General features: G+C 44.4%; 1 protein-coding gene across 5 annotated transcripts in view; it reads right to left on the reverse strand.

Annotated features, from left to right (window-relative positions):
* The window catches only part of LOC110497688 (neuronal PAS domain-containing protein 3), a 390,976-nt gene that overhangs the window by 102,534 nt on the left and 275,023 nt on the right, over positions 1–13,419 (reverse strand). For all 5 annotated transcript variants that reach the window (XM_036954672.1, XM_036954671.1, XM_036954670.1 and 2 more), the window contains one exon: positions 3,682–3,771. In XM_036954672.1, coding sequence (XP_036810567.1) covers positions 3,682–3,771 — 90 coding nt within the window. The remainder of the gene's footprint in view (positions 1–3,681; positions 3,772–13,419) is intronic.

A 13,419-nucleotide genomic window follows, 5' to 3' on the forward strand; every position in this document is an offset into this window, starting at 1 on the left:
GTTGAATACATTAACTTTTACTATAAAGAATAAAACATTTAAAACTTTGATAGAGGGAATGGACTGTAATTACACAGCAAGTCCTAAATAATGGCTTCATTAACATAATGTTTGATATGCAGAACATTTCTAGACATTGAATAAGAGGATGAAAATCCCCATACATAAATCTGCTTTAGATTGTCTGCCTGGCACCATAAAATTCATAACCTTGTCAATTTGAAAAAGGCTTAAAAAACCTCCTAGATCGAATTAATGTAGAAAATAATTAGCAACTATGTTAAAAAGAAATGGCTTGGCAGACAGATTAAGTGGCTAAAAAGTAAAACAGCAATTAAGATCACAGAGGGTTAGAATTCTCTGTGTACACATGCTAGATTATACAACTAACTCATACAAGTACAAAAAAACAGCACTTAATCACTCACTCACTCTAACTGCTGATAAAACTATGAACAAGATAACTACATCACGCAGCCCAAAGCTTAGGGGACCTATTTGACAATTAATCAATTATTTGATAGAAATCATCAATCAATCTTTACTTGAATTAATCTGTAGATAGATGTGGCTGCAGCCTATACAATTCACTATTTTTAATTTGTTAAACTGATTGCCTTTTTTTTTTTGTCCTTTATATTGTCGTTTTAATTTAGCTAAACAATGTCTACGCATTCCCTCAAAGATACAAAGATCTCTACATCATAATGTTATTAGAGAATACTTCATTGTGAGTCCTGTAATACATGCAGCCACACAGCTAAAACACACAGACACACATCCAAAACACACAGTCAAAACACACAGCCACACAGCGAAACGGTCACACAGCTAAAACACACAGCCACACAGCTCACAGCTAAAACACACAGCCACACAGCTAAAACACACAGCCACACAGCTCACAGCTAAAACACACAGCCACGCAGCTAAAACACACAGCCACGCAGCTAAAACACACAGCCACGCAGCTAAAACACACAGCCACGCAGCTAAAACAAACAGCCACGTAGCTAAAACACATAGCCACACAGATAGACGAGTCTGTATTGGTCTGCCATGTAGCACGCTTCTGTCTATATCATGAGCTGGTCAGTATGTGTCAGTAATCCTTTCTAACGTGGCTTATTTTTAAGATATCACATATTACAACTACATAAGCGTTGCTCTCCACTTTCTGGGGGACTGAGTTTTGAAAACAGTGGAATAAGAGTAGGATAACTAAGGAGATGGAGAAACTTCTGAGGGTTGATTGAAAATACGCAGACAGAGTGGAAAACAACACAGAAGGTTGTTGAATAAAACCCCTGTCTCTGGATTACATCTTCAAACTGAGGGCAACCATGGCAACCGTGACAGACAGGGAGACGCGTCCGTCCATGTATACGGACGGGTAAGATAGTCTAGCTAGCTACATTTTCAGAAATGACACGTTTCTAATTTTGGCAGAAAGTCGTTTTCATTTCAAGTTAAAGTGTACTGTTAGCTGGCTGGCTCACTAGCTAACGTTATGTGTATGATCAGTGTAGTTATATTATTTGTGTCTCAGAGCCATTTGCATGGCTAGTTATAGCCTAATGTTGAACGTGGTTGGTTAGCTACCTGCAGATTAATTCAGGGTAGTAACGTTATGAATTGTGATTATTGTTTAGCTAGCTAGCTACATGTCTAAACAAAAGACTCCAATACCATGCAAGTTATTTATTTCAATTTTTAGCCCCAATTTTCCATCTTGTCAATTGAATGTGCATGATGTCACTGCAACAACTGTCGATAGACGTAGCTGGTAAATTCTCTCTGGCTATCTACTCCGATTTCAGAGCACTCTTGTTCGAAAACCCGTGGAATATGGCCGGTGTCAGTAAACGTTGGCAAAAATGTGTAATTAAATGTTTTCGGCACCCGAGTGGTGCAGTGGTCTAAGGCACTGCAGTCTCTGGTTCAATCCAGGCTGCATCTGGCTGTGATTGGTCCCATAGGGCGGTGCATAATTGGTCCAGCGTCGTCCGGCCAGGGTAGGTCGTCATTGTAAATAAGAATTTGTTCTTAACTGACTTGCCTAGTTAAATAAAGGTTAAATGAAAAATATAGATTTTTTAATTCGCCAGCAGCAAAGTTGCAGTCACCAACGCTCTGGATCACATAACCATAACAGCCTAACCAGCTCTGCTAGGGTAAGTAAAATGGTCAGTGAGCTGTTCAGAGTGAGCTGTTCTCTCATTTGTGTCTGGAAGTAGCTGGCCCACGTTAGCCAGTTACCTTGGGTGCTTGACTGCCGCTGTGAGGTCAGAACGCTCGGATCAACCCTACTCCTTGGCCAGAGCGTCTAGTGTGAGCTCTGAACGCTCACTCTGAGCGCACTCTGGCACTCCAGATTAAATTTACGCCACGCCCGTAGTATAAACCAGCCTTTAGTCTTGAAATCTTTGGTTGTTTAGTACATGGCATCACATGTGAATCCTTAAATAGTTGGGCGGGGCTAAGACTTTAGAGGGTGTGAACGATGCTGAATGGCCATAGACAAAGCAGAGCTCTCCAGTAGGTGTACCAAAAACATTCAAGAGCCATTTTCTCAAAAGTGAAGCTACAAGTTTAGCAACTTTCAAAGCAGAATTACTTTCCCATTGTTCCTCAACTATACTGTATGATATATAATTTTCTAGCTCTGAGTCTCTACTTTTATCCGATGTAAAAAGCAGGCTCGCCGGTATCTGCATGTACATAATTTGGCCACATCTATTTGTCCTTTACATCTAAGTGTCCCTAAGTGTCCTGTATTCTATTTATGCCATGTATTATGAATCTAAGTGAGTGTTTTCTTATGCAACATTTTAATGATGTAAATTCTGTTACGTCTAATGGTTTTACAAAGGTCAAGTCTATACCTAGGGGTATAGAGGGGTGTTGTACAAAACATCTCTAACTAATCCGAGTATCAAAGCCAATGACGCAGTTTCAAAATGACACCTTACCCACATGTGTTCTGGCTCTGACCCAACCCATCGGTTTCTGGACCAATCAGATGGCCCCGAATGGCCCCTTCACATCCGGTATAAAGTCAGGGAGGTACTCAGATCCAGACTCATTGTGGAGAAGAAACAAACGTCCATGGGCGTGGCATAGCATTTTGGCCGGAGCAAGAAGTCTGGGTAGCCAGGAAAGGACTCTGTGTACTCTCAAGTCAGTCTACAATAGCCCTGTGTGTGTGTGTGTGTGTGTGTGTGTGTGTGTGTGTGTGTGTGTGTGTGTGTGTGTGTGTGTGTGTGTGTGTGTATGTGTGTGTGTGTGTATGTGTGTATGTGTGTGTGTGTGTGTGTGTGTGTGTGTGTGTGTGTGTGTGTGTGTGCACTCAAGTCTGTCTGTTAGCCCTGGAGACAAAGCTATGGTGTATGAAACCATTAGAATCCTCAAGGTCACTCCCCCTATCGTTTGACCTCCAAGACGTCTCTGTCTGTTTATTGACATGTAATAGCAGACTGGGACCTGTTAGCATACTACTGAGATGAAAAATACCCTCTGATCAAATTGGATGGCTGCAAATTAACTACAGGGCCAACAAGCTGATGAGATTTTAAATGAGCTCTAATTTGTCTGAATTGTCTTCAAGCCAGCGCTGATAAACAAAAGAAAGGAGAAAAAAAATGGTAGTAGCGATAAGGAATTGACTGTTGTTGCACTCACCTGTGAAAGTCCCAGGTATATGGACACCGTCTCAGAGATGTACAAAAACCTCCCCTCCTTGTTTAGTGCAAATACAAATCCATCCAGGGACTGTGTGAGAGAGAGAGAGAGAGAGAGAGAGAGAGAGAGAGAGAGAGAGAGAGAGAGAGAGAGAGAGAGAGAGAGGGGGAGTGGGAGAGGGAGGGAGAGAGAGAGAGAGAGAGAGAGAGAGAGAGAGAGGGAGGGAGTGGGAGAGAGAGAGAGAGAGCAAGAGAGAGAGGGAGAGGGAGAGAGAGAGCAAGAAAGAGATAGAAAGGGAGAGAGAGGGAGAGAGAGAGAGAGGGAGAAAGGGAGAGAGAGGGAGAGAGAGAGAGGGAGAGAGAGAGAGAGAGAGAGAGAGAGGGAGAGAGGGAGAGAGTTAGATGATGTATACTGGGACAGAGATAAAGCTATGGACCATGGAGAGGAAACCCGCTGAGTGTTTGTTGTCTGTTTGCCTGTAAAACCAAAATGACACCTCCCCATGTGGAAGGTAGTATCTCTCATGATGACAGTAACAAGTACAACCACAATTAACAGTGTGAATGCAGAAGCATAAGTGCAAACAAACCCAAGTTGGAACAGACAAAGAGAGCAAAGCATACAGCACAGTACAGCATATTATCACTGCATCTATGGACCTTCAATCCATGTACGTTTGCAAACGTTATCAAAGTTTGAATAATGTGTGTGTTTTTGTCCAGGGAAGTCTAGAGCATTTGGGGGGTATTGGGTGCGACTGTGTTGTAGTGTGCTTACCATCTAATGCACTTTAACAACACCTTGACTACCCTTTCCTAACATTATGCTAGTTAGGTCTACTCCAGGATGCTGGTAAAAGTCTACACTAGTACACAACTAGAAGTCCTTTCCATTCCAGCCCATATCAATATAACGTGTGAAATCTACTATAATATGCTGGTTAGGTCTAGGCCAGGATGCTGGTAAAGTCTATGCAGAATGCCGATCCATTCCAGTCCAGGCCCATGTAATATGTGTGTGTTTTTACTTCCTGGATATAGTCTACCAGTATGCGGGTCCATTCCAGTCCAGACCCATATCTAATGACGGCCCTGCTCTTAGATCATGACTGGAAGCAGCGTTCTGTTCTGAGCCCAGCCTCCAACAGGCCCAATTAAGACACCTATATCACTAAAGTGAACTTCTGCTCCCCGACTGGCTGGGATAATCTGTAGGGGCAGCTAACCACAGGCACACAGCACAAAGAAACGTAATAGATTGGAGGAAAACAGGCTTCTCCCTCCCCCTCCATCTCCAGGCTAGCTCTGAGACTACAGGTCCTGAAAACAACAAGGCATTTATGTTGCAAAATGTCCCTGCCGCTGATCTGATCACCTTTCTATGAGGATTACTCTGTCGTGTCGCGGGCGGCGTTGCGGCGCATACGGCTGTGGTATTTCATATGCGCGGGCGCGTTTCCATTTATTTTCCCCAAGCAACGTTAAAGGAGCAGCTAACGGCAGCTGGTGTGAGGAGAGAGAGAGAAAGAGAGAGAGAGAGAGAGAGAGATGGAGCGAGAGAGTCTCCCTACCTGCCGATAAAACAGGGCAGCCTGGGGCTATTTACAGCCAGCTGATATGCAGCTGACAACAGCAACTCCCACTGAGGACCTGCTGAAGCCAGACAGCCAGCCAGCTCCCAGCCAGCTTCTCCAAACACATCTGCCAGGAGAAAGAGGAGCTTTACATTGCTCTTCTTTACCTTACACAGCTAACGCTGGCACCGATTTAGCGCCTAACATCCATAGCAGACAAAGAAGACTCATAGTTTGGCGTTTCATTTAGCTCTCTGCTCGAGAGAGAGGCATGTGCAGCATATTTTGGGTGTTGTCTGTAAAAGCTTACATCAAATCATTTGTGTGGCTCTCAAGCTGAATAATAATGATATTTTATGTATTTCTCGTCATTTTCACAGATCACAAAGATTGTGCATCATAAACTGTGCTTTCTACGTTTAACATAGACAATAACATTCCAAGTATATCATTTATAAATCGTAGTTTTGACTTTAGTTTACATTTACAGTGCATCTCCTCTCTCTGGTATATCCTTCTTCAAAAGGAACCAACGCCTGTCATCTTTCAAATAGCTTCCATCGGTCGTTGTTTATCATTTTTCAGGAGAGCTTGTGGAGAGTTGAGCTGGGGGTCCTTTATTCCAGTAGCACCAACCATTGGTTCTCTTTTCTTCCTTCCATCTGTCAGTTCATTTCTGTTCCCCTCAGGGAGAGCACCTCAGAGCCCCGGCAGCAGTGACACACTCTGCCACCCCGTGACCAGAGGATGGGGTCTCTGGCGGTGTAACGCTATCATCCGTCCCCACAGACTTCACCTGCCTGTCAGACTGGGCCCCAGCACTCCCCCCTACCCAGCCTCCAATCATTTCTCCCTGTCCGGCCTGCTCCTCTTTAAAACGCCTAGCATCTGCGGCCCAGGAATGGCAGCTCTCTAGAGGGGGGAGCTGCAGAGCACCACACACACCGGAGTTGTAGCTGCTCTGTAGCTAGCTTCTAACGCTGATAAACGGTGATAAACGGCCACTGTTTACAGGCTAACCACTGTGTAAAGTGCGCTATAAATCACAGCAGAGACAAACTTCTAGGGGAGAAATGTGTTACATTAAGATGGGGTTCTTAAGTCATTTATTTAAAAACATTTCAGACTGCTTTGACTGAGTGAGGCACATTTTGTTTTTGTGCCCAGTTCAGTGGGAGTAGAGAGCAAGAGAAGAACCAATAGTGTGTTAGTTTGATCTTGTTGGCAGGTAAGAGGCTTTGGCTTGGGCAGGCACCTGTTTACCTCTAAACTCTAACCCCTGGCATCACACAGCCCAACTAGTGATCCACATAGGTTAGAGAGGGCATCAGACCCACCCAGATATTACAACTAACATTACTGTAGACCTCTACCCAGATACTGTACGGGTGTTAACTATCAAGCCATTTTATTTTGTATTGGCAATGCATTTGAGGACTTATCTTTACGGAGATGATCCTGGAAATATCAATAAACAGTTCCTTTACCTTGTACATACTAACCAGACAACCATGACGGAGTCCTTTAAGCAAACACTTCCTGTAACCGACGCTTGTTCCTTCCAGAGGACAAACAAACTTCCTGTGAAGGACACAGTTTAGCAGACATCAACCCTGGCCTGGCCTGAGAGAGCACTCTCTCTCTCAGATATTAGCCAACCCAGTGGAGGCCAGCCGAGATGGGGCTCATTGACTATTAACATATCATTAACTATTAGGTCAGACAAAAAGGAGAGAGATGGGGCGGCCACATGCTCACACGTTGGCCCAGACACAGCCACTAAGAACAATCACTGCAATTAACACCTCCAGCAGGGCTGGACACAGCAGTGCTAATACACACACAGGCACGCACGCTCACACAGGAGGAGGATTCAATCCCGACTCCAGACTGTAGGCTGAGAGAGGCTCCCGCTGTGAGAGTGTCTGTGCAGCGTGTGAGTGAGCGTGTGATATTGAAGCACCTCTCAGTGCCGTGCATCCCCGGGTCTGCCAGATTTACAGACACCCCTCACTCTATACACAAATCACAGCAATGGCCAGGACTATTAGGCCCAGATCATGTTCTCTGTAAATGACTTCATTCTACAGTGCTCTGGTTGGTTTTAAGAAAAACTACATTTGGATGAAAAGAGATAGGCACAGGAAGAGCAAGAGAGGATGTGAGAGCGACGGTGTGAGAGAGACAGAGAGATAGAAAGAGAAGAAAAGAAAGAGAAAGATCGAGAGAGATTACGAGAGAAAAATGGTTTAAAATAGACCCCCACACTGAGACCCCCTTGAAATCGCTCATCCTACCCCACACTGAGACCCCCTTGAAATCACTCATCCTACCCCACACTGAGACCCCCTTCAAATCACTCATCCTACCCCACACTGAGACCCCCTTCAAATCACTCATCCTACCCCACACTGAGACCCCTTCAAATCACTCATCCTACCCCACCCTGAGACCCCCTTCAAATCACTCATCCTACCCCACACTGAGACCCCCTTCAAATCACTCATGCTACCCCACACTGAGACCCCCTTGAAATCACTCATCCTACCCCACACTGAGACCCCCTTCAAATCACTCATCCTACCCCACACTGAGACCCCTTGAAATCACTCATCCTACCCCACACTTAGACCCCCTTCAAATCACTCATCCTACCCCACACTGAGACCCCTTGAAATCACTCATCCTACCCCACACTGAGACCCCCTTCAAATCACTCATCCTACCCCACACTGAGACCCCCTTCAAATCACTCATCCTACCCCACCCTGAGACCCCCTTCAAATCACCCATCCTACCCCACACTGAGACCCCCTTCAAATCACTCATCCTACCCCACACTGAGACCCCCTTGAAATCACTCATGTTACCCCACACTGAGACCCCCTTCAAATCACTCATCCTACCCCACACTGAGACCCCCTTCAAATCACTCGTCCTACCCCACCCTGAGACCCCCTTCAAATCACTCATCCTACCCCACACTGAGACCCCCTTCAAATCACTCATCCTACCCCACACTGAGACCCCCTTCAAATCACTCGTCCTACCCCACCCTGAGACCCCCTTCAAATCACTCATCCTACCCCACACTGAGACCCCCTTCAAATCACACCATACTTATTGTGCCCATTTGATTTTGTGCTTACCATGGGGGAAAGGAATCTCTGCTTATGCTGAGCATGACACATTTATTGGTCCTATTTAGAGCCAAAATGACCCGTCACAGATTGCTCCCCAGTACCTCCTCTACTCTCCCTCCAGCCAGCCACTCTCTGTGTATGAAGCTACGGTATCATACTTGTACTCTCGTATTCAGTGCAAATCATTTTCAGTAGCCTAAGAAGCCATTCATACTGGACAGATACTAACCACCGCAATTCCATTGTGTAGCAGAAAACGTAGGAGAGAAGAGAAGGACATATTGGATTGATGTGAAGAGATACAAGCATTTTACTACACCCGCAATAACACATGCTAAATATGTGTACGTGACCAATGCAATTTGATTTGATCACTATTATCAATTGTTTGGGTGGGGGTGGGGGGGTATCACATTATAGCAGAGTAAATATCACTTGAGCTACTGACTGTACATGGAAAACGCACAAAATAAGGCTGCTGGCACTAAATATGAAGAGAATCTAAAGACGATTCTGATGAGCTATAGTCATCCAATCTACCTGTAACCAACGTCACGGTGGAATCAGAACTGTTCTTCAACACTGCCTGGTGTCCAAAGAGAACAGGCCTGCTGATACAGAACATACACTCTTAGAGAAAAGGGTTCCAAAATGCTCCTTCAGCTATCTCTATAGGACAGCGGTTCCCGAGCTAGGGGTTATACAACAAAACAACAATATATTACAGTAGTCCTTGTATCTCAAAACCATTGTAATGTGGCTAACTTTTTTTTAAAATTATGAAATGTTTTTAAATCTGAAAGATAAAATTCAACCAGAGCGCGCCCTTAGATCATGGAAAAAGGCCGCACTTGACCGTTGCACTTGAATCATTCCCACGGTGAATGGCTAGGCCCGCTACGCTATGAAACCTGACACTACTGCAGAGACTTTGATATTACCGGCCACAATTGACATGGTGAAAACAATGTGTGGGGAATCAGAGAAACTCAATATCAATACCTATGTCAGATAACTGGTAAACAAATAATTGATGCTATTGCTGGCAATCAAGAGGAAGCTAACGGAATGACTCAAAAACAACCCAGCTTATGCACTTCAAATGGACGTTAGCTGTGAGGGACGAGATGCCCATGGATTGTCTTTTGTTCGCCATACATGTCGGGGGATGCGATTCCCGAGCATGAAATGGCACAGTGTCACGTTCTTCTAAATGAGCAGACCAAGGCGCAGCGTGAGTATAGTTCCACATCTTTTAATGAATAAGTGAAACTGAAAACAAAATAACCAAACTTACAAAGACCCGTGACTACGTAGTGCTCAGACACACTATACATAAACAATATCCCATAACCCACAGGTGGAAAAAATGCTACTTAAGTACCAGCTGCCTCTAATTGGGAATCATACAAATCACCAACATAGAAAATCAAACCTAGAACCCCACATAGAAAATACAAACTAGAACAAAAAACCCTAGTCACGTCCTGACCTACTCTACCATAGAAAATACAGGTTTTCTATGGTCAGGACATGACACACAGGGGATGTTCAGTGTGCTGCGTGGCTATATTGACGAAAAAAAAGATGCCATGCGATCGAATGGTGGGCTTTTGCACAGATGGGGCTCCATCAACGGCAGAACGGCAGGCCTCTGCACTCTAGTTATGAATGTGTCTCCCTCTGCCATATGGACGCATTGTATGATACACCGAGAGCTACTGGCAGCAAAAGAGCTGAGCACAGAACTCACAGGTAACTTTGATTGTAAACTGCATCCAATCACATCCACTGTGCTCACACCTGTTCGCAACACCAGGTGGAGATATGGGATCAGAGCACGACAATGTTCTATTTCACACCGAGGGCTGGTTGGTTATCGAGGGGGAGCGTTGGAAAGATTTTTGAGGGGGAGCGTTGGAAAGATTTTTGAGGGGGAGCGTTGGAAAGATTTTTGAGGGGGAGCGTTGGAAAGATTTTTGAGGGGGAGCGTTGGAAATGTTTTTGAGGGGGAGCGTTGGAAAGATTTGTCACATTGAGAGTGGAAGTGTTGTCATTCACAAGGGCGGTAAAAGGAATCCCGAGTGGCGCAGTGGTCTAAGGCACTGCATCGCAGAGTCCAGGCTCTGTTGCAGCCGGCTGCGACCAGGAGCCACATTGTCTGGGTTAGAGGAGGGTCTGGCTGGCAGGAATGTCCTTGTCCCATCGTGCACTAGTGACTCCTGTGGGGGGCTGGGTGAAGTGCTGCATGCTGACACGCTCGCCACGTGTATGGTGTTTCTTCTGGTTTCTGGGTTAAGTGGGCATTGTTTCAAGAAGCAGTGCGGCTTGGTTGGGTTGTGTTTCGGAGGAAGCACGGCTCTCGACCTTTGCCTCTCCTGAGTCTGTATGGGAGTTGCACCAATGGCACAAGACTGTAACTACCAATTGGAAAAAGGGGTAAAAATATTTATTTAAAAAACAATGGATGTGAGAAAAAAAATAGACTTGGTTTACTTTTTGTGTAATGAAAAGAAAATGTGTCTCCTTGCCTATGTAACAGACACATTTGAGAAACTGAACAAACTGCACGAGAGGGGAAATACAAAAACGTTCTACCGATAAGAGACATAATCAGCGGATTCAGAGGAAATAATTCTTATTGGAGAGAGAGTCTTTCCAAAGAGAACCCCACCCCCTTCCCTCAGCTGTGCCTGTTTCTAACAGAAAACAGCATCAGTAAGTGTCCCACACGAGTGATGACTGCTCACCTCCAACACTTGGAAGAGCACTTTGGGACCTACTTCCCAATCCGTTTGACTGTGATCCTGGCTCAGTTGACATGCCAGTAGGTGAAATAGAACAGCTGATCCAGCTGTCATCTGACCAAATGTATTCACGGGTCACAATGGAGGAGTTTTGGTTCCTGACTCAAAGGGAATACCCTGCCGTTCCCCTCAGAGGGTTAATGCCGCGGTCAAAACAACTGGGAACTCGGAAATCTCCAACTTCCGACTTCAGTGCGTTCAAGACAACTGGGGAAAAAAACAACCTCAGTCTGGGAAAAATAGTTTTGAGCGGTCATCAAATATATACATTTCAACATTATTTTAAAATGATTGAAATATAATACATAGAGATGTTGTGGGACTATAGTAGATGAAGAATCAATATGTTTTTAGATTGTGTATTTATTGGGTCATTATGTTAGTATATTATGTATGTTTGTAATAGTGTGTTATATGTGAACGTGTGTTTGTATTATATATTGTATTTTAATGTTTAAGGACTCTTGGAAGATTAGTCCAAATTGGGACTAAAAGAGATCCAGATAAAAATCAAAATCAAATTCCAACTCGGGAACTCGGGCCTCTTTCTAGAGCTCCAACTTTTCGACCTGAAGATCCCTGATGTCATGATTTTACCTTGTATTTTTCTGAGTTCCCAGTTGTCTTGAAAGCACCGTAGAACATCACCTCATTACCAGAGATGAGGTGGACACTGTCGAACACAAAAGGGTTATTTCTACCTGGAACCAAAAGGGTTATTTCTACCTGGAACCAAAAGGGTTATTTCTACCTGGAACCAAAAAGGGCTCTTCAAAGGGTTCTCCTACGGCAGAGTTTTGCAACTGGACGAATTTGGCACTGGTCAAAAGTAGTGCACTATATGGGAATATTAGGGTGCCATTTGGGATGAAGCCCGTGAGCAGAGTAGGGAACTACGGCTGGTTGTCTTCCACAAACTGCCACCGTACGCTGTGGAAAGTTCCTTCCTCCAGGTGACTAGCCAACAATATTGTTTCTACCTCCCTGCGTGCTTGGATTTAATTAAGTGATAACAGTCACCTAGGGGTGATGATGACAGAGCAGGCAGTAATATCTGGGTTAAGGGAAATAGCTAGGGAGACAGGGGAAGACACGGGGCTAGGCTATATAGAGTCATATTATAGATAGAGAGACAGGAGAGAGACAGGGGGCTCGGCTATATACAGTCATATTATAGATAGAGAGACAGGAGAGAGACAGGGGGCTAGGATATATACAGTCATATTATAGATAGAGAGACATGGCTCTAGGCTATATACAGTCATATTATAGATAGAGAGACAGGAGAGAGACAGTGGCTAGGCTATATACAGTCATATTATAGATAGAGAGACAGGGGGCTAGGCTATATACAGTCATATTATAGATAGAGAAACAGGGGGAGACAGGAGGCTAGGCTATATACAGTCATATTATAGATAGAGAGACAGGAGAGAGACAAGGGGCTAGGCAATATACAGTCATATTATAGACAGAGAGACAGGAGAGAGACAGGGGGCTAGGCTATATACAGTCATATTACAGATAGAGAGACAGGAGGATAGGCTATATACAGTCATATTATAGATAGAGAGACAGGAGAGAGACAGGGGGCTAGGCTATATACAGTCATATTATAGATAGAGAGACAGGAGAGAGACAGGAGGATAGGCTATATACAGTCATATTATAGATAGAGAGACAGGGCTCTAGGCTATATACAGTCATATTATAGATAGAGAGACAGGAGAGAGACAGTGGCTAGGCTATATACAGTCATATTATAGATAGAGAGACAGGGGGCTAGGCTATATACAGTCATATTATAGATAGAGAGACAGGGGGAGACAGGAGGCTAGGCTATATACAGTCATATTATAGATAGAGAGACAGGAGAGAGACAGGGGGCTAGGCAATATACAGTCATATTATAGACAGAGAGACAGGAGAGAGACAGGGGGCTAGGCTATATACAGTCATATTATAGATAGAGACAGGAGAGAGACAGGGGGCTAGGCTATATACAGTCATATTATAGATAGAGAGACAGGAGAGAGACAGGGGGCTAGGCTATATACAGTCATATTATAGATAGAGAGACAGGAGAGAGACAGGGGGCTAGGCTATATACAGTCATATTATAGATAGAGAGACAGGAGAGAGACAGGGGGCTCGGCTATATACAGTCATATTACAGATAGAGAGACAGGAGGATAGGCTATATACAGTCATATTA

Source organism: Oncorhynchus mykiss, chromosome 19, assembly GCF_013265735.2.
Source record: "Oncorhynchus mykiss isolate Arlee chromosome 19, USDA_OmykA_1.1, whole genome shotgun sequence".
Taxonomy (NCBI): Eukaryota; Metazoa; Chordata; class Actinopteri; order Salmoniformes; family Salmonidae; genus Oncorhynchus; species Oncorhynchus mykiss.